The sequence below is a fragment of the Pelobates fuscus genome, chromosome 8, assembly GCF_036172605.1.
Source record: "Pelobates fuscus isolate aPelFus1 chromosome 8, aPelFus1.pri, whole genome shotgun sequence".
In the NCBI taxonomy this organism is placed as follows: Eukaryota; Metazoa; Chordata; class Amphibia; order Anura; family Pelobatidae; genus Pelobates; species Pelobates fuscus.
Window position 1 is genome coordinate 77,209,954 of NC_086324.1, and position 22,314 is coordinate 77,232,267.

The 22,314-nt window shown below is 46.9% G+C and overlaps 1 protein-coding gene across 1 annotated transcript in view; it reads right to left on the minus strand.

The window, feature by feature from the left end:
• The window catches only part of LOC134571622 (carboxypeptidase O-like), a 178,305-nt gene that overhangs the window by 34,670 nt on the left and 121,321 nt on the right, over positions 1-22,314 (minus strand). Inside the window, exon 5 of the mRNA XM_063430089.1 lies at positions 14,390-14,504. Within this exon, the coding sequence (XP_063286159.1) occupies positions 14,390-14,504 (115 nt within the window). The remainder of the gene's footprint in view (positions 1-14,389; positions 14,505-22,314) is intronic.

Consider the following 22,314-nt stretch of genomic DNA (forward strand, 5'->3'; position numbering starts at 1 on the left):
AACACAAGAGCCACCTTTTAGATCAGGACTGCCTTATATGCAAAGGGCTGATAAACCCCCCAGGTGATGCTGACTTAAGCCAATGGGTAATTACCAAGAAACCAGAGAAAATATGGAAACACCATATAACTAATGGCAATCAACATTCTTCATGCATTGAAAAGAAGAACAAGAAATTGTATGATCCAGATACTAGACTCACAGATCCAGCAGACTCAAGTGTGTGGAAGGGATTCCTTCACATGTTCTCTATAAAGCAGTTTAAAGTTACAGCCACGCCAGAGTCTGGTTATAGCAGTCATCTTTGCCAGGATTTACCAAAAGTGGTAACATCCGAAGGATGCATTTTGCAAGAGTCTGTTTGGGAATATGTGGATCGTATCTGGCCAGAGAGTGCACCAAGGACATGTGTGTGATCCGACTGAATCAAAGAACGTCAAGTGATGCAGTTTCATATGCTCGGCTGTATTCTTATCTTAATCGGAAGCTGAGATATGCAATCATCAGAAGTCATGGCATGGAGGCGTTCCTAGTGCCTCTACCTGCAGGCCAACCCATCCCTCAAAGATTGCGTCCTTTGGGAGGTCCAGGTTTGGAAGACAACCATCCTATTCTGCTTCTGATCTTGCTTCTTCCAAGCCATCCTTCCTGGACAGCTTATCCCAAAAAATCTTCCAAGAAACATAAAGAAGGTTTGGATATCCCAGATGATATTTTCTCTGACATATTAGCAGATGTTGAACGAGAGGAGAGACAAATGGCCGAGCAAGGGCTCCCTCCTCCAGGTTTCCCAAATTTTGAGCAGTGGAATCAGAATTCTGAGGATACAGGAGAGGAAGTTGGCATGCCTGAGATCATGAATATGCTCCAAAATTTGAGCAATGGCCTTCAGTTCCCAGGAGAATTCTCTGTAATTATAGGAGAGAGTCAGGGTGCTAATATTATGCCACCTCTCCATGTGCCAAATACTGTTCCAGCAGGTCTCCCATATCCATCTTTTCCATTGTATCCAGAAGCAGCCTACCCTGGCTGGCATGGTATGTTGCCCCCTACTCATGCAGTAAATCCATTGTCCATTGACCCAGCCAATCTCTTCTCTTACCCGCTTTCACAAATAATACCACCTAACTTTTTTTTTTTTTTTTTTTTTGACATTCTTTATTTTAGGATGGTATAGTAACAGTACAGTTCAGACAGTAGCGATTAACAAGATGTAACAATTTTTACGATTTCAGTAAACCTTTATGCCTTTAGTAAATTTGGGGTTTCATCTCTCGTTTCCCCTCCCCGCCCGCCGTGTCCCCCCCCCCCCTCCGTCTCGATCCGTCTACTTTGCTCCGTTTCGTAGGCCTAGCGTTCGTATTGATCCTTTATGTTGGGTCTACCTGTGTTGGTCAGTGTTCTACCCCAGGTCGGTTTGGCTCTTATAATGGGCCTGTCGAAGGCTTTGCAGTGTGCCTTTTGTGTTTGTAAGTGGTAGTTGTTCTACGGTTTGCGTGGGCCTATGTTTCGGTTGTTGGGGTTTGCTGTGGTGTCTAAGTTTCCGCGTTGGGGTCAGCCCCCCTCCCCCACCCCATCCGAGGGGTGGCGGTCTCTCCGTTTCTATGGGTGTTCCCTTTGAGCTTTCACCCGGGGCGGCTCTGCATCGTTTGGGGGGAGCGCGTGGTGTATATTCCTCGCGTCAGAACCCGGTATCCCCCTCCCTCTAGAGGGGGTGGTGGCCTTTCCCCGACCATGCGGGCTCCTTCTTGCCCACTATCCTAGGCTACTCTATGGTCCCGTGTGGCTGAGGGCTTTAGGGTCCCCCCGGGGCAGGGTGTTCCTCATTCCCGGCAACCTCTTCGTTTTGCCGGGCTCCCTTCTAAGATGCGCCGTCCTCCCCTCCGTTGTCTACGTCTCTGTCAGGAATGAGCCGGATCCCCTTTCTTCTCCTGTCCGTCGCCTTAGGGTCATCTTTTTGGGTTGTGTTATCGGTTTGTGAAGGGGAAAGAAGAAGAAGAAGAAGAAGAAGAAGAAGAAGAAGAAGATGCCCAGCGCAGCAGCGGACCAGTCCCCGCCCTCGCTACTCAGCCCCCCCGTCTGGCTCCGAACGGGTCGCCCTCGGCCGTCCCCTCCTCCGATCGGAGCTGTAGGTGATCCACGGTGACCACAGTCGAGTGCAGCGCTCTTGTGATCCTCGGAGTTCAGCAGTAAGCGTTTCCATGGTATAGAGCTCTTCAACCTTGTCCATCCACTGTGTAACGGTTGGGATCACCGGCGATTTCCACCTGGCTGGGATGAGGCTTTTAGCAGCGTTGAGGAAATGTCTGATAAGGGTTTTCTTATATCGCCCCAGGGGCATCTGAGTGTGGTTTAAGAGCATGGGGAGAGGCTCCATGGGGATGTCTTCATCTAAGATTTCCACCATTTTGTCATGGATCTGTTGCCAGAAGGGGGCTATCCGAGGGCAGGACCACCATAGGTGTAGTGTCGTCCCCTCGGCAGTTTCGCATCGCCAGCACTTGTTGTCGGGTGCAAGTCCAATGGCATGCAGTCGTGCGGGTGTCCGGTACCAGCCCGTCAGGAGTTTGTAATTAAGTTCTTGCATTTTAGAACTAAGTATTCCTTGGTGGGACAGGACGTGTATTTGCTCCCATTGTTGTTCCGTTAGGTGGACCCCAGTAGCTTGTTCCCACTTCGAGTGGAAGTGCGCCGGGGGTCCCGCATCTGCGCCCAGAAGCATAGCGTACAGGGTAGAAACACCACGCGTCGGGTGTATGCCCCCTGAACACAGCTTTTCAAAGTGAGTCAGGTCTCGGTGAACCAGATGTTTCCCCTGAAGTGTGGCATAATACCGGCGTATCTGGTGGTACCTAAATCGCTGGACCCCTGTCGCCCTACCCTGTCCCAGCATGTCCTCTAGCGGCTTCAGTGCTTTACTGGCACGCCAGGCCCGAAGGTATTGTGTCGTCCTTTCCCCCAATCCCTCAATGTCCCCCTGTGACAGGCCTCCCGCCAGGTCCGGGTTGTGTATCACAGGCGTCAATGGTGCCGGATTCGTGGTGAGCTGCAGCTTGAATCGTATGGTTGTCCATGTCCTCAGCGTCGCTCCTATGAATGGGTGGTTCCGCAGTGTACTGTCGCCTGTCGGGTTCAGTATCCACACTATCGGTGGGATACGCCCCCCGGTTTGTAGCCGCTCCATGTGGACCCATTGTTTCTCTGAGTCCGGTACGTGCCAATCTATGATTCGCAAGAGGTGTGTCGCTTGATAGTATCCTTGAAGCGATGGCAGGGCCGTCCCCCCGCAGTGTCTCGGGAGTATGAGCTGTGTCTTTCTTACCCTCGGTGGCCCCTTCGCCCAGACGAAACGCAGTATCGCTGATCCTAGGGTGTTGAAATAGGTCCGTGGAATCGCAATCGGGATGGCTTGGAAAAGATACAGCAGGCGTGGCAGTAGGTTCATCTTTACTGTATTTATCCTCCCAAACCACGACACGCAGAGGCGGCCCCATCTGAGCAAGTCTGCGCGAAGCGTCTGAAGAATCGGAAGAAAGTTCTCTTGGTAGAGATTTGACAGGTCTCTGGTTAACCAGATCCCGAGGTATTTTATTCGCCGCTGGCACCATTTAAAGGGGAACTCCCCTGTCAGCTGTTCGACCAGTTCGGGGGCTATGGACAAGGGGAGGGCCTCCGACTTGTCCGCATTCAGTTTGAAGTTAGAGATTCGCCCGAACCTCTCAAAAGCCGCCAGTAGGTTTGGCAATGTGATCAATGGGTTGCTCACGAAGAAAAGGAGGTCGTCGGCGTAAGCCGCCACTTTATGTACTCTGTCCCCCTGAGTGACTCCGGCAATACCCCCGTCCCGTCTGACCGCCTCGAGAAATGGTTCCAGAGAGAGGGCAAACAGGAGGGGGGAGAGCGGGCACCCCTGGCGCGTCCCGTTACGTATGTTGATCGTTGTGGACAGGACCCCGTTGATGCGCAGTTGTGCTGTCGGGTCCGTGTATAACGCAGAGATCCACTGCAATATATTCGGCCCGAATCCCATTGCCCTTAGCGTATCTAGAAGGTATTGCCAGTTCACCCGGTCGAAAGCCTTTTCAGCGTCGGTGGAGAGGAGTAGGCTCCCGACCGACGAGTTCCGTTGCATGTGCATGATGTTTAATGCTCTAATGGTGTTATCTTTGGCTTCTCGACCGGGGATGAATCCGGTCTGGTCCGGATGGACCAGGGATGGTACTATGTGGCCTACACGTGTTGCCAGGATCTTTGCAAACAGCTTGAGGTCTGCGTTCAGCAGGGAAATGGGTCTATAGCTTGCGCAGGCCGCCGGATCCTTTCCCTCCTTCGGGAGGACTGCAATCGTTGCCAGTAGGGTGTCTCTCGGAAGACGTGTGCCCTCGAGAAGAGAATTCAAACCCGTCAGTAATTCTGGCAGGAGAGTGTCCCCGAAGACCTTGAGGTATCTGGCGGGTAGGCCATCCGGGCCCGGTGCTTTGTTAAGGTGTGTGTTCTTCAGGGCAGCTGCCAGTTCCCCACTCGTGATGGGGGCGTCAAGGTCATCCCTTTGTTCTTGCGTGAGGGTCCGAGGTACGTTGTGCTCCAGATATTCCCTCGTCAGTCTCAACGTCCTGTCCCGACCCACACCCATCTCGTCTTTCTGGATATCGTAGAGACCGGCGTAGAAGTCCCGGAATTCCTCGACTATCTTGTCTGGTACTTGCGTGATGGTGCCGCTCCTTGTCCGCAGCTTGGTAATTTGGGTCATGCGGCGCTGTTGCCTCAGCATTCTGGCCAGCATTCGGCCACATTTGTTAGAGTGTTCGTAAAAATGGCGGTGGGCTTTCTTGATCGAGTGGGCAAGGTTTTTTGTGAGCAGGTGTTGTAGGTTTCGACGGGTCTCCTGCAGGGCGTGGTATACCTCATCCGTCGGGGTGGATTTATGTTCTTGCTCCAAGCCAGCGACTTTCGTATATAGCTCTTGTAGCTGTCTGCTGTGTGCTTTCTTCCGAGCTGTACAGACCTTGATGAAGTGGCCTCTAATGACGCACTTATGTGCCTCCCAGCGGGTCATTGGGGAGGTGTCTGCCGGGTCATTTTCGTTGAAGTATTGGCGAAGCACCGTCGTAGTTTCTGCTATTGCGACCGGGTCGCTAAGTAGTTGTTCATTTAGTTTCCACTGCCGTCTTGTGGGTTTATGCAGGGGTGAGGACAGCTGAGCCAGAACCGGCGAATGGTCCGACCAGGCGTCCAGTAGGATTTCACATTTCTGTAGCAGGTTCAGGTATTCTTGCGCAATAAGAATGTAATCTAGGCGGCTGTAGCAGCGGTGCACCTGGGAGAAATATGTGAAATCCTTGGCCTCCGGGTGCAGGATTCTCCAGCAGTCTGCCAGGCCCGCTGTTCTGAGTGCCGATTGTGCCGTTTTGATGCATGTGTCTGGCAGCGAGCTGCATCCCCGGGAGGTGTCCATCCGGGGGTCCATCGGGATGTTGAGGTCCCCTGCCAAGATTAGGAGCCCCTCCCTAAAGTGTTCTAACAATTTTAGGGTTCTAGTGAGAAAACTATGTTGTCGAGTATTGGGCGCATATATGGAGGCAAAGGTGTAGCGCCTGTCTGCGATGGAGCCCTTGAGGAAAATGTAGCGACCCAGTGGGTCAGACTTTATTTCCGCACAGACGAAGGGGACATGAGTGGCAAAGAGTATGGCCACTCCGGCCTTCTTGGCGTCATTATGGTTGGCAAAGTAGCCTGTGGGGAACCTCCGGTCTCGGAGAGCCGGACCCGTCTGCCCGCGGAAGTGAGTCTCCTGTAGGAAGGCCACTGAGATTCTGTTGGACCATAGGGCCCTTAGTAAGTGCGATCTCCGTTCCGGCGAGTTCAGGCCTCGGACGTTGTTGGACCAGACGCGCAAGGGCGCCGGGGCGAATCCCCTGTTGCCCCGAGAGGTCATGAGAGCTGGTGCTGCCAGGCCGGGACGGGTAGGTCGGAGTCAGAGGTGGAGGACAGGGCAAGGGGGGGCGAGAGGGGGAAAAAAGGAAAAGGAGGAGGGGAGGAATATGTATGTATGTATTAAGAGAGGGGGGGGAAGTGTGGTCGTAGGTATTGGTTCGTCGGGGAAGTCTGTTATCCGCGTATAGAGTAACAAAGAAGATAAACAAAAAGAAAACTATATACAATGTCAGACTCAGCGGTCTAGGGTGGTGAGTCAATAAGGGGTGGACTATCCCTCATAAATATGTCCCCCCCTGTCGCTCCCCCCTAGTGTTGTGTACAGAGTGTCTGTGGGTGCGTGCGCGTCCGCAGGCGCAGGGTTGTGTGTGGGGCTGAGATGTGTCAGCTCGAGCTCCCCCTTAGCCTGTGTGGGCCCGCTTCAGTCCTCCTCCTCTAGGAGGTGATACCTCTATGCCTTGCCAGGCCCGTCTCCCTCTCCCCAGGTGGTCCCAGTCGGGTGGAAAGTGCGGTTGGCCGCCATGTGTTGCTGCTGTCGTTGCCTGCGTACACCGGTCGACCGCCCTCAATGGCTACCTCTATTGCCCACTCGTCTGTGGCGGTCTCCCTTTCCGGTTTGTCGTGTCTAAGCTAGGTCAATGCCTTGCTCACTGCCCTCCTCAGTGTCCCCGGGGCGCCCCCCCCCCCAGTTTGGGCAGGTTTCCTTATCTCCCTGTTGTGTGGCTTTCCCTTATCATCTCCCCCCTGTGGTGAGTAAGTGACCCTTCGTTGGGAGGCGAGTGAGCGCCGCAGCGTAGAGGCTTTCGCTCCTCTCACCCCCGTGGAGGGGTATGTACCCTCTTCCCTCTCGTCTCCTATGGGTGCAAAATGGGGCTGCGGGAACTCCTACCCCCTCCCCTCCCCCCTCCCCTGAGGGGTGTGTACCCTCTTCCCTTTCGTCTCCTATGGGTGCAAAATGGGGCTGCGGGAACTCCTACCCCCTCCCCCCTCCCCCCCCTCTGTGTGGGGGCAGTTCACAGCATGTCTCAAATGGTATCCAGTTCAGCTCCGTGCCCTCTCCCCCCCCTCCCCCCTCCCTCTGTGTGGGAGCAGTTCACAGCATGTCCCAAATGGTATCCAGTTCAGCTCCATGTCCCCCCCCCCCCTCTGTGTGAGAGCAGTTCACAGCATGTCCATTTCAGCTCCATGCCCCCCCCCCCCCCCAAGCCAACGGGCCTCTGTGCAGCAATCCGCCCATGTCCTCCCCCACCTCCAAGATGCAGTCCCCGGACCACTGCCCTCCCAAAGCCCAATGTGTGCCCTACGACTCCCGTGGCCTAAGCTTTTCCGGGGCAGCAAGTCCAGGTGAGGTGTGGAGGGGCCAGTCCCAGTCTCGGTCATCAGGGGGAGAAGGGGTGCTTCGCCTCCAGGATATTTCCGCAGGTATGTGCAAGCCTCCGCCCGCTTTACTTGTAGGGTGACTTTGCCTCCCTCCCCACCTAGCTACCCTACTCCCTCTATGGGCAGGTGCAGACTCTGATCCCGGCTCCCCCCCAGTACCTGGCGGCCCAGCCGTTGCCAGGCCGCGGGCGCTCCCCTCCTTACTCCTCCACGCCTCGCGGGCCTCCCAGCATCCGCGGGGCCCGCTCCCTTCTCCTCGAGGGCGAGGGCGGGTGATCTTCGTCCGTCACTACTTGCTGCTGCGCGAGCGGTGTCTCCAGGAGCCAGTTTCTAATGCGGATGGGCGGCAGGCGTAGGGCTCGTGTAGCTCGAGGCACATCTTCCGGCCAGCGCACCTGGATCCAGGCATTCCCCTGTTTGATCTGGAGGCTGAAGGGGAAGCCCCATCGGTAAGCCACTCCTTTCTCCCGTAGGGTCGTCGTTAAGGGCCGGAGGGCCCTTCTGGCGTCCAAGGTGAAGCCAGATAGGTCCTGGTAGAGGGCCACATTCGCTCCCCTAAAGGGTATGTCAGCCATTCCTCGGGCAGCTGTCATCAGGCGCTCCTTGAGGCTGTATTCATGGAGGCAGCACAGGACGTCCCGCGGCCTGCCATCCGGTCTCTGCGGCCCCAGGGCCCTATGTGCCCGGTCCATCTTGATCTCCGCCGGGCATTCCTGGCCGAGTATCTGCCGGAAGAGGGCCTGTAGTGTCACAGGAAGTGGTGCTGCGTCCGGTTCGGGTAGGCCCCGAATCCGGATGTTCTGTCTGCGGCTGCGGTTTTCAAGGTCTTCGACTTGGCGCCGGAGGGAGAGGAGCATGTTGCCTTGTCTTGTGGTTGCGAGCTCAGCCGCTTCATGCTGTGTGCGGCTCGCCTGGGCCTCTGTCTCCAGCGCCTCCACTCTCACCTCCACCGCAGTGAGGTCCGTCCTCAGGGCCGCGACCTCCTCCTTGATTGCTGCTCGAAGCTCCCGCAGGAGCCCTCCTGAATCTGCCTTGGTGAGCATCTGGGCCGAAATCCTGGACAGCTCCTGTTTGATTTGCGCCAGCGTGTCCTCCTGTGTGCCGTCTAGTGTAGGATCTCCCGCGCTTTCACTGCTCGGGGAGCCGGGCGCCATATTGTCAGGCAGACGGTGACTGCTTGGTGTGCTCGGGGTGCGCACATACTCGTCCAGTGTGCCGGTCGGGCGGTGCGGGGTGTCCCCCTGGGTTTGGGGCTTCTTGTTCCGTACCATATTTTATGAGGTATGTGCCGGTATTATTGCTATTAAGGGCCAGGGAGAGCGGAGCTCAGGTACTACGCGTCCTGTCGCATGCTCGGCTAGGCCACGCCCCACCACCTAACTTCTTATCTGATCAACATTTTACTGCAGGACCTCAACCTTTTGCATAAATGTTGTAGTTTTGTTATATTTACGTTTTTTTTTTTTTTTTTTAACTGTTATGTTTTAGCGAAATATTGAAAAAAATACATGTAATGTGCTGAACATCAAAGCTGAAATTTTAATTTGTCTCAGTAAGTTGAAAGCCATACTTTCTATGGGAGTTTCAAATGTTCAATAATTGTTTTCTGAAGAAAGCATCACTGTCTGTTTTTAGCAAGCAACAACCCCATATTAAGCTGTTTATTCACTGAACATCTATTTGTACTGAATTGAAAACTGAATGACAAAATGTAGGCAGAAAACGAATGATTTGAATATATTCTTCAAATACCAAAATTTTTTAATTTGTTTTTTAGTTCACTACTATTCTGTGTTTAGTAATGTATAAGTGTGCCAGATGTGACAAGTTTACATAGGTTAATTATAGCCACTGTTATATCTGGGCTACAAATACATGCATTTTGGCAAACACCTCAAAGCCCATGTAAGCTTTGTGTTGTTGAATTTCAGTGATTTCTTTTCTGTTGCATGTGTACAGTTGTACTGTAAAATGGGTAAAGCATGGGATATGTTTTTACATTTGTATACTAAAAATTTTAATATACGTTGAAAAAAAAAAAAAAAAAGACGCATGAGCCTACAGGCATTGTGCATGAGCGTCCAGTAACGTGGCAAAAAAATTCCAAGCTCCCCAGAGGCTGTCCTAGCACCCCGGTCATACACATATTCATTAACAGCTTTTTCTTGTTGGAGCAGGCGGTCGAACATTAGGAGTGTTGAATTCCAACGTGTAGGGCTGTCGCAAATCAAGCGCCTCACTGGCATGTTGTTTCGCCGCTGGATATCGGCAAAGTGAGCCATGGCCGTGTAGGAACGCCTGAAATGGCCACACACCTTCCTGGCCTGCTTCAGGACGTCCTGTAAGCCTGTGTACTTATGCACAAAGCGTTGTACGATCAGATTACACACATGTGCCATGCACGGCACATGTGTCAACTTGCCCAACTTCAATGCCGCTATCAAATTTTTTCCGTTGTCACACACCACTTTGCCTATATCCAGTTGCTGCGGAGTCAGCCACTTTTCCACCTGTGCGTTCAGGGCGGACAGGAGTGCTTGTCCGGTGTGACTCTCTGCTTTCAAGCAAGTCAAACCCAAGACGGCGTGACACTGCCGTATCCGGGATGTGGAATAGTACCTGGGGAGCTGGGGGGGTGCCGTTGATGTGGAGCAAGACGCAGCAGCACAAGAGGACTCAGCCGAGGAGGTTATGGAAGAGGATGGAGTAGGAGGAGTAGGGGAGGTGGCAGCAGGACTGCCTGCAATTCGTGGCGGTGTCACCAACTCCTCTGCAATGCCACGCATTCCTTGCTTGTCAGCCGTCAGCAGGTTTACCCAATGCGCAGTGTAGGTGATATACCTGCCCTGACCATGCTTTGCAGACCAGGTATCAGTGGTCAGATGGACCCTTGCCCCAACACTGTGTGCCAGACATGCCATGACTTCCTTTTGCACAATCGAGTACAAGTTGGGGATTGCCTTTTGTGAAAAGAAATTCCGGCCGGGTACCTTCCACTGCGGTGTCCCAATAGCTACAAATTTTTTGAACGCCTCAGACTCAACCAGATTGTATGGTAAAAGCTGGCGGGCTAATAGTTCGGACAAGCCAGCTGTCAGACGCTGGGCAAGGGGGTGACTTGGTGACATTGGCTTCTTACGCTCAAACATGTCCTTGACAGACACATGACTGTGGGCAGATGAGCGGGAACTGCTCAAGGCGGGAGACGGAGTGGCGGATGGTTGAGAGGGGGCAAGAAGGACAGCAGTGGTTGACGTGGCTGAAGATGCTAGACCAGGAGGAGGATGGCGACTTAGAGTAGGCGTGCTGCTTGTACTCATGTGTTGATCCCATAGGCGTTTGTGATGTGAGATCATGTGCCTACGCAAAGCAGTTGTACCTAGGTGGGTGTTGGACCTCCCACGACTCAGTTTCCTTTGGCACAGGTTGCAAATGGCATCGCTGTTGTCCGAGGCAGACACACAAAAAAAATGCCACACTGCTGAGCTCTGCAATGACGGAATTCTGGTGGTGGACACAGCATGCGTTGATTGGCGTGCTGTCGGGCTGACCCCGGGTGCCAATGCATGCTGTCTGACTGTGCCACTAGCTCCTTGCGATGACCCCCCCCCTGCTTCCAACTCGTCTCCTCCTCCTCTCTGTCTCCCCATCTGAACTTTCGCCCTGTTCTTCTTCTTGCCGAGCGGGCACCCACGTGACATCCATGGACGCATCGTCATCATCAACCGCTTCGCTTGTATCTGACAACTCAGAAAAGGAAGCAGCAGCGGGTACAACATCATCATCATCACACCGTACCTCCATGTGTTTAATGCTGCCTGCCTGAGACATATCCCTGTTATCTACATCCTCTAGCAATAATGGTTGCGCATCACCGCTTGAAGACAAGTAACTGCTATTCAATCTATAACAGTGAAAAATAAATTTTGGTTTTAAAAGCACGCTATAGAGACACCAGATATGATTGGCAATGTGCACTGGAACAGTTCTGCAGAGCACACGCTGAAGGAAGGACTGACACACCCCCTTGAAGACAAGTAACTGCTATTCAATCTATAACAGTGAAAAATAAATTTTGGTTTTAAAAGCACGCTAAAGAGACACCAAATATGATTGGCAACTGTCAAAGCACGCTGGAACAGGTCTACAGAGCACACGCTGAAGTAGGCCTGACACCCAGACGCTTGCAGACAACTAACTGCTCTTCTATTACAGTGAAAAAAAATTATTTCTTTTAAATCTAAAGCTTAAGCTATTGTAAAAACAGATATGAGTGGTGGCACTGGGCAAGAGGGCACAGTATCCACTGTGAACCTCACACAGAAGCTGGCAGGCAGGCAACTGCTCTTCTATTACAGTGGAAACAAAATTTGGGTTGTAAAAGCACGCTATATAGACACCAGATATGAGTGGCAACTGTCAAAGTACGCTGGCAGGGTTGTGCAGGGCATACGCTGAAGGAAGGCCTGACAGAGCCGCTTGAAGGACACTGACTGGTTGCTATTAGCTTACACTGGAAACCTTTTTTCTTTGTAAAAGCACGCTAAAGAGACACCAAATATGATTGGCAACTGTCAAAGCACGCTGGCACAGGTCTGCAGAGCACACGCTGAAGTAGGCCTGACACCCAGACGCTTGCAGACAACTAACTGATCTTCTATTACAGTGAAAAAAAAAATATTTCTTTAAAATCTAAAGCTTAAGCTATTGTTAAAACAGATATGAGTGGTGGCACTGGGCAAGTAGGCACAGTATCCAATGTGAACCTCACAAAGAAGCTGGCAGGCAGGCAACTGCTCTTCTATTACAGTGAAAACAAATTATTTATTTTAAATCTAAAGCTTAACCAATTGTTAAAACAGATATGAGTGGTGGCACTGACTGTGCAAATGGGCAAGGCATCCAACCTGACACAGAAGCTGGCAGGCAGGCAACTGCTCTTCTATTACAGTGAAAACAAATTATTTATTTTAAATCTAAAGCTTAACCAATTGTTAAAACAGATATGAGTGGTGGCACTGGGCAAGTAGGCACAGTATCCAATGTGAACCTCACGCAGAAGCTGGCAGGCAGGCAACTGCTCTTCTATTACAGTGGAAACAAAATTTTGGTTGTAAAAGTACGCTATAGAGACACCAGATATGAGTGGCAACTGTGAAAGTACGCTGGCAGGGTTGTGCAGGGCATACGCTGAAGGAAGGCCTGACAGAGCCGCTTGAAGGACACTGACTGGCTGCTATTAGCTTACACTGGAAACCTTTTTTCTTTGTAAAAGCACGCTAAAGAGACACCAGATATGATTGGCAACTGTCAAAGCATGCTGGCACAGGTCTGCAGAGCACACGCTGAAGTAGGCCTGACACCCAGACGCTTGCAGACAACTAACTGATCTTCTATTACAGTGAAAAAAAATGATTTCTTTAAAATCTAATGCTTAAGCTATTGTTAAAACAGATATGAGTGGTGGCACTGACTGTGCAAATGGGCAAGGCATCCAACCTGACACAGAAGCTGGCAGGCAGGCAACTGCTCTTCTATTACAGTGAAAAAAAATGATTTCTTTAAATTCTAAAGCTTAAGCTATTGTTAAAACAGATATGAGTGGTGGCACTGACTGTGCAAATGGGCAAGGCATCCAACCTGACACAGAAGCTGGCAGGCAGGCAACTGCTCTTCTATTACAGTGAAAACAAATTATTTATTTTAAATCTAAAGCTTAACCAATTGTTAAAACAGATATGAGTGGTGGCACTGGGCAAGTGGGCACAGTATCCAATGTGAACCTCACACAGAAGCTGGCAGGCAGGCAACTGCTCTTCTATTACAGTGAAAACAAATTATTTATTTTAAATCTAAAGCTTAACCAATTGTTAAAACAGATATGAGTGGTGGCATTGGGCAAGTGGGCACAGTATCCAATGTGAACCTCACACAGAAGCTGGCAGGCAGGCAACTGCTCTTCTATTACAGTGAAAAAAAAAATATTTATTTTAAATGTAAAGCTTAACCTATTGTTAAAACAGATATGAGTGGTGGCACTGGGCAAGTAGGCACAGTATCCAATGTGAACCTCACACAGAAGCTGGCAGGCAGGCACCTGCAATTACATTACACAGGAAAAAAAAAAAAAAAAAGCAGCCTGATGTTATAGCCCTAAAAAGGGCTTTTTGGGGTGCTGTCCTTACAGCAGAGATCAGATGAGTCCTTCAGGATTGTAGTGGACACTGAATACCCTAGCCTAGCTATCAATTTCCCTATCTAATCAGCAGCAGCTAAACTTTCCCTCCTCTCACTAAGCATGCAGCTTCAGAATGAAATCGAAAATGGATGCTGGGAGGGAGGTTGGAGGGTGTGGAAGGGAGGGAGTGCTGCTGATTGGCTGGGATGTGTCTGCTGACCGAGAGGCACATGGTCAAAGTTTGCCCAATGATGACGAATAGGGGGCGGATCGAACTGCGCATGTGTCCGCCCGCCGCGGCAAACGCGAACACGCTAAGTTCGCCGGGAACTGTTCGCCGGCGGACAGTTCGGTACATCACTAATAATAAATATTCAAATAAGGAGCCTATGGATATGGCTCAACTTTCCACCTCTGTGGGATATCAAGGTTCCCACTCCCTTCTTTATACTGTAACCTCCTGTTTCCTGTGGAAACCTTGATATCTCACAGAGCTGGAAAGTTGAGCCATATCCATAGGCTCCTTATTTGAATACTTATTATTGTCAACTATTCAAATAAGAAGATACTCCACCTTATACTCTATGTATTTTAAAGCATGGGCTTGATCCAAAACTTCTGGTGACCACATAGCAAGCATGAACTGCACTCTCGACTTTTTAGATCTCATCCACATGGAGCTGACAAATAGCTAGGTACCAAAAATATTGCGATGAATCCATACACAATAAAAATCCAGCAGATAATAAATAAAAATATCTTACAAAATGGAAGACACTCCTGCGGCTTCTTTAGATGTTAAAACATAATTTTTATTATGTGTATATGATGTCCCAATATTATTTTCAAATGATTAAATTATATTTCTGGATTAATATGACTGTTATTTCCTTTTACCTCTTCCATTGAATGATATTTGGTGTAATTGTAGTTTTCCAGGGACCTCTTAAGTCTTACTTTCTTGTTTTCCGTGTTCCTACCAATCAAGTGCAATACATTGTCTATCAGGATTCTATAAGAACAAATTAGAAGAAAAGCAGTTGTTATCTGAATATGCATATAAATTAATAGTTTTAGGCAAAACATGAATCAACGTGTCTAGGGAGTGGTAAACCTCCACCCATAAGCTCCAGAGCATGTTGTATTTCCTGATTTAAGAGTTTTACACAAGTACTTTTTACTGGGTTGGACCCAATAATTTGCAATCAATGATAATTAATGGTGACCCAGTTGATTAAAACTGGCATATTATAATTACCAGACTCCAGGCAGCTGCCATCGAGCAGCAATTATTTTCTGTAGTGTCACTGCCTTTCTAAGTGCAAAGGTGCAGAATGCATATTCTTATATATTATATCATAATGTCAGAATGGTTCAAGCTAATTCTTCAACTAAATAATTGACCACAATACTAATGATGAACTTAATTTGGGTACTAGCTAAAAGGATAATGTATCACGGTTTTATTCAGTTCAACTCATAAACTACATAGACTGAAATGCTGCAATTGGAGAAGGTATAATAATGAGATCATTACATTTAAAAATACATTTCTTAGTGTTATTACATTTCTTTAAACATATATTGTAGCTTCTTATTATTACCTTTTACAACACTTTACTGGCTAAACTCTATTCCGTGTACAGGTCATTACTCACCCCCTATGATAACAATAGACACTAGTAATTTGGGGAAAGGGTAAGGCCAAGTCAGCTCTATATTTAAAAAAAAATTCACCTTTCAACTTAAAATCTAAAATATATCATATAACAAGCCATCTATAGGCCTGGAGGTGGATATATAACACAAATCATGATTGCGTGATGTACCTGCAATGGACAGGGTTTATACTAAGTATCCACAAGGTCGGAATTTTATTTCCAACATTCTACCATTGATATTTTCACCACTAATCCTTTGTTTTTATTTATTTGTTTTTATTTGCTAAACCAGCAGAATAAAACAGTAATTGGGTTTACTGTTTTGATATCACAAAATCTTCACTCTCCATCTACCATAAGCTGCTTACAGTGGTGGACTCTCTTTCAAACTTACATGCTGCTTCATGTACTGGTCGCTACGACTTGAGCCACGTTAGGACTCTTTGTCTAGTAAATGGTTTGCACCATAGGAGTTGGAGAGAGATTAATTGCAATAAAGGATACATTCTCTATAAATGTTTTTATATACATTGTCTCATTAATTTGATACACACTTCTGCTTACATCCCTAATGTGTCTAACACAATTTTAAATGCACATTGATTTGTTTACTGCATATAAGTTTATTTTTAAATAATATTCATTCAAGTGATGGAAGATATATTTCTATATATTTTGTAAGAGGTGTAGTACACATATATTTTTCAATTTCATATATTTTAGATGGTTTGCACTATTATTGTTTTATTTTACATGTATGTAATTTCACCTTTAAGGTCTGGTTACAAATTTGATAAGTATTATTCACAAGCACACCTCTTTTTTGTGGGTTATTTTTTTTAAGTGGTTTGGGTGCCTTTAACATAGGTTGTGACTTTACAAAAGTAAATGGAAATACAATTAAATAAAAAAAAATAATAATAATATGCACAGTGAAAATAATGAGAGGGAATATAATGAGATGGAGTATGACTGAACGTGTGATAAAGTTAGAAACAAAACAGAGACAAACAACAAGTGACTTCTACGTATTTATAAAGCAGTAAATAAAAAACAAACTATATTTATATATTATTTCTTAAATACACTAATCAGCCATAACATTAAAATCACCTGCCTAATATCATGTAGGTTCCCACGTGCTGTTAAAACAGCTCTGATGTGTTGAGGCATAGACTCCACAAGACCTCTGAATGTGTACTGTGGCTTTGGTATCTGGCACCAGGACATTAGCAGCAGCAAGCCCTACAAGGATCCATGGGTCATACTTTGTAATGTTTAGAAATATTCAAGCCAGATCTTCCAAACTGTATCAAACCATTTTTTTAATATTCAAATTTACAATTATTTTTTTTCTAGTAGCTTGGACAGGGAAAGACAAATACATATATTGCTTCCAATGGAGGGCTATTAGGTGGCATGCTGCCAACAATATGTGTATAGTTAGCTTCTTTGTTGCTTTGGGCATTGAAGATGGTAATAGCAGCTGCAAATGATTGTTAGTGATCAGGTCTAATTTAAGTGCTGTGAGTATTTGTTCTATTACTCCACAAATTGGGTGGTGATCCCGATTGTAGTAATTTATCAATGAGTCGCTGTACATTCAGTTCAGAGGGCATTTAAGTTTTTGCCAAGGAATTGTGCACATCTATGATTTCCTTGGCCTTGTATTCCAAATGAGTGCTCACCACGTACTTGTATGTCAGCTTTTATATCTTGGGCAAAGTTGGAGAAATCCTTCTTACAGGAGTCTTCGGGTCAATTAGTATTTTTTGCACCAAAGAGTCAGTTGCTGGCGTTGAAGATGCCATTGATATTAAGGTGATATCACTATTGTCAGAGCACGAGACTGGAGATGTTGGCTTTTTGACACCATCTTGGGTTCATGCTTGCAAAGAGGAAAGCAAATATACTTGCAAATGCAGGGTTTTCTGCATAGACTTTTTTTAACTGATCAGTTGGTCATGATTACCTCTGTCAAGATTTGTCCTGCATAGTTGTCTTATGTTTTAAAGAGAAATAGATAAGAAATTAAGAAAAAAAAAATGAATACATTCCGAAACATGAAAGGAAACAATAGGAGAAAGCGAAGTTTAAGGGGACATAGCCACTTTCAACACTTAAATGATTCTATCCAAGAGGGAAAATTAAAACTATAGCCATACTTCTCAATTTCTCAGCTCTTCACAAATCACATTATTGTTTTACACTTTCTATTAAAATAAAAGGATAAAAGAAAAAAGAGTAGTAAGTTTCCTTTACTCAAGACGGACTTAAATAACACATTTTACAAAAACGAACATTTCATAAAAAATATCTGTTCGTTTTTTTCTACCGTTATTTGTAACTACAGGAAAATTTCCTACGTGAAAAGCTCATATAAAGATATAAGTAGGCCAAAGGCACTAAAAGCCTAAGCATTTTTCCAAAACATGGTTCATAAAGAGGAATAACGGACATAGAAATGAGATTTCATATAGACATAACGAGTCCTTGGTTGGCAATATAAGCCATCCCCTGCTCTCATGCTATACATACGTAAGTATCTACAGCAAACGTTTATATACAAGTCAATTCCCCCAATGCTTGTTAGTTCTGCATTGCTTTATCACCTCTTCTAATATGAAAGGCTGGATTGCTTTTGCATCAGTTAATGCAGTTAAAGATCTGACAAGTAAATTGAGACTAATGAAATAAATGTTTATATCTTGCTGATAAGTACAGGTTTGGTAAAAGCTTTCCGTAACTTAGAATTTAACTGTTTCTGTGGATAAGGGAGATACATCATTGTATCGCTGTTCAATATATTTATCAGTTGTTACGGTAGGAAACAGGTTAACTTCAATTTTTTTTCTTAATTTGGGGCATCGATTCTGATCATAAATGCCACCCAGGAATGGGAGAATGAAAATGTATTATTATTAAAATGAGCAGTGCTTGTTAAATGGAAAATGCTTCAACTAACATAAGCTGTCCCCTGATACTTCATATAATGTGCGCGGCGAAATATTGCGGCATTAAAATAATAGGTCCAAACCTGCCTCTCAGCTCTCCATTTAAATGAGGGCGTCTTATTCCTTCAGATAAGTCTTATCCATCTCATTTATCATGGGTCCTGCTTCAAGTGGAACTATTTGATTTCATGGGCTCTTTCTCTTTTGCGTGTACATTTTATAACATTGCCATTGTTTGGAATGTTACAGATAACAGTTTGAAAAACCTATTGTTCATTAATGGAGCAGTATGTATAGAATACTGCATAATACCTGGCACAGTCTTGTATAAGTAGCTTCATTAATCTTTTATGAGCGGTTTAACAAAGACTTATTCAAAGTTAATGAATAAGCCATCAAGTGAAATAAGGCAATATATATAACGAACTAAAAAAAAAATAACAATAAATGTTGGAATCTCTTGTTTTTTGCATGCAATATTCTAATAAAAGAAATTTACAAATTAAGTCTGACACCTTTATCTAAATGTGGTTGTAGAGTGCACTGCTGGAATTCTCATAAGGCTGTTGAGGCCATGGCTTGGGTGTGGGAAGCAGGAGAGGGGTGGCACTCAGTGATCACATCCTAATTATCGGTACTAAAGTGGGAATATCTCTTTCTCCTTCTCGTCTGGCCCCCAAAGAAGAAGGGTTGTCTTTCTTGGAGACAGATGAAGGAATTACAGGAGAGCGAATGGAGATGATTTCAGCATCTGTACCGTCAGCTGCCTGCCATCACTGCTAGAAAAGCTACACTGCTGCATACCCCTCAAGTCAGACCCAAATTCCTCTGTCTCTATTCTATCCTAATGTCCCTCTTTTCTAGGAGCTCCATATTGTTGGTGTGTCTGAGTGTATAGCAGAGCTCCACAACAATAATATTCTCAGTAATGTGTCTTTAAACTCCAATAAATGTGTTTAGAAATCAGTTTGTGTAAATAAGATACATTGTTCATGACATTTTAGTAGTATTTGTTTCTATTAGTAAGTTACCTAAAAATTCTCAGAACATCCCTGCTCCTAGCCACCCTCCACTCACATCCATAAAATGAACATGTCCATTTGAAATGTTGGGCTGCACGCTGATGGGCAGCAAGATGTATGCTTTCCGAAGGTTATTAGAAATGTTGCACAAATGGGAGGATGGATGGGAAGGGAGTATATAGACAGAACAAGTGGAGAAGGGAGGAAAATTGGGTGGCAGACATAAGTGAGGAAAGGGAAAGAGAAGATAACTGAATAGATGCCGATGGAGAGTGATAGAAGGGGCTGATAGAGATTGGAAACGCAATCCACAAACACACACCTGCAAACCCGCACACTAACTTTTCACATATATACATCCCAGCATGCACAAACTGATACTTTGCAAAATACACAACTACATTTGTACACTAACACACTACACAAATACATATAATTAGGTGCAGCTGACCCGAATTGGAAAAGGGCTGCGGGTGGATCAGCACTGCTTAATCCAGGCAAGGGGTCAAAGCAGAAGAATGCAAACAAAAACCAAAGCCCCCTGGTGGATATCATGGTAGAGAACCTGAGTGGGATGCTGGAGCTGTGAGTTCAAACCCAGCCAGGTCTCTTAAAGGGGCAGCCACCCCTTGCAGGGCTAGGGCTGTGCCGTGACAGAGCCCCCCCCCCCCCCCACAAGGAGTGACCTCTAGGGGTGAATAGATAGTGCTTCAGCTAGAGGATCCAATTCAGGCTCAGACAGGGAATCCAGGTCCGAATAGTTAGGATCTGAGAGTGTTGGAACATTTTGCAGGTTGTGATTCTTCGAGGAGGCAGTGAAGGCAAGGAGGCGAGAAGGGGATGCAGCTCTGGCTTTAAGAGCCTGTTCAAAGACCTCTAGATCTTCTTTGCGGACCACGTTTCCATTGGAGGAAATTACCCAGTCTGGGGACAGAGTCTCTGTGTTGGAGCAGGAAACATTAGGGGGCAGAGGCTGAGGATTGGAAAGTAGCCACAACAGCCTCCTTTTGAGGCTCTGGAACAGGGTTAGCTTGGACCATGATGGTGCCATTGGTCTGGTTAGGTAGTCTGCTCGGTATGATCGCATGCAGAGTTGTACCACAGTAACAAAGGTGTTTCATAGGCTACTATGGAGGACTTGCTGGATGGTGACACAGAGCCCCCACATGGCTATGTTTAGGGTGAGGACGACGTATCGGGCAGTAGCTGATGTAGTGGCCTCCCTAGCTGATGTAGTGGCCTCCCTAGCTGATGTAGTGGCCTCTCCTTCTGGCTTTTTCATTTACCGTGAGCATGGTATTCAGTGTTCCAATTTGCATGGGTTCCTCTATGTCCATGGTGGGGATAGGGGTATAGGTCTCACCAGCAGGTTTGGAACGTTGATGGGGCAAACAGCTGGTTTCAAATTGCTCCTGCTTTCTTTCTCTGAACCGGGTGAACAGAAGGAACAGATCTTCCAATGAAGTGGGTACCCCAACTCTGGCTAGTTCATCTTTTAATGCCGCAGACAGACCCAATCTGTATTGTTCTAGTAGACCAGTCTCATAACCGGTGTCAGCAGCTAGCTCCTGGAAATCTGTAGTATAATCCTCCACTGGTCTGCTCCCTTGCCGGAGGGAACAGAGGGCAGTGCGTGCAGCAGAGGGTCTCAGGGTGTCATTGTATAATGTACGCATTGCTGCAGCAAAGGACTCCCATGAGTTCAGTATTGGACTGTTTGAGTGCAGGAGTTGATGTGCCCAGGTTTGGGGTCTACCCGACAGCAGGGAAATAGTAGTGCGAACCTTCACATAATCATTTGGGTATGTGCGTGGTTTTAAAGTGAAGAGCAGTTCGCAGGCTGTGATAAGTGATCGCAGTTCAGTCCTTTTCCCAGTGAACTTGTCAGGTAATGCAATATCAGGTTCAGCAGCATGGTGTGTGTTCCCCTTTAACTCAGCAAAGTCACGCTGCAATTCACTTACGGTTTGGGACAGGAGGGTCACTTGCTGTGTGAGGTTACTCAGGACATTCAACATCTCCGCGGGCTCCATGGTAGTCGATCTGGTCATTATGTAACAGTCCCCCGGAGAACTTATGGAACAGTTTACCAGAAGTTGGAGCCCAGTTGCAGGAGATGGCACAAGGAGGAGACAAAATCCAAAAACGCAGTACAGATAAAGGGGTAATCCAAAGGCAGGGTCAGACGAGAAGCAGAAATCAGGGCTGGCAGCGGAGTAACGTAGTCGGTAAAGCAGGCAGAGGTCAGAGTCCAGGAAATCAGTCAGTAGTGTATCCGGCAGGAAACACCAAACAGGCAAAATGACCAGATCCTAGGTCTCTGGCAGGGCTGGCTTTTACAGCCTACTAATTAGGTGCAGCTGACCCTAATCGGAAAAGGGCTGCAGGTGGATCAGCACTGTTTACTCCAGGCAAGGGGTCAGAAAGCAGAAGAATGCAAAGAAAAAACAAAGCCCCCTTGTGGATTTCATGGAAGAGAACCTGACTGGTGATGCTGGAGCTGTGAGTTCAAACCCAGCTAGGTCTCTTAGATGGGCGGCCACGCCTTGCTGTCTGCAGGGTTCGGGATGTACCGTAACAAGTGTTGTCACATGAAAAGATATAAAATATTGACAAAAATGTGTACTCACTTTTTTTAATTTAGATTCATAGCCTTTGTTAAAATAAAAGTAACATATAAACAATTAAAATTACCTGTAAGTCAATACAAGGACAGTCTTCTGTATCAAACCACTCTTTAACTAGTGAATGAATCAATTCTGATTACTTTTGTCCAATCCAGTACCTCTCATAAAGAAGCTTTAGGGACATTGAGTGCATGTATGGCAATCACAAATCTCCACATTGCATTCAATGTTTCTCTACTGGAAAACTCTCAAAACACCCTAAACACCTTTAGAATTACCATTGCCTGAGGAAATGGTCAAGGTCTCCACAACAAAACCAATTAATTGAGAAGAAGTGATAATGCATCTTAGACGTAAAAATTGGGAAGACTAGATGGGCCGAATGGTTCTTATCTGCCGTCACATTCTATGTTTCTATCATGTATATCCCCCCCCTTGTCCGGCCAAAACAGCTCTCGTGCTTCGAGACATGAACTTCACAAGACCTCTGAACGTATCCTGTGGTATCTGGCACATTAGCAGACATTAAGTCCTGCATGTTGCGATATGGGACCTACA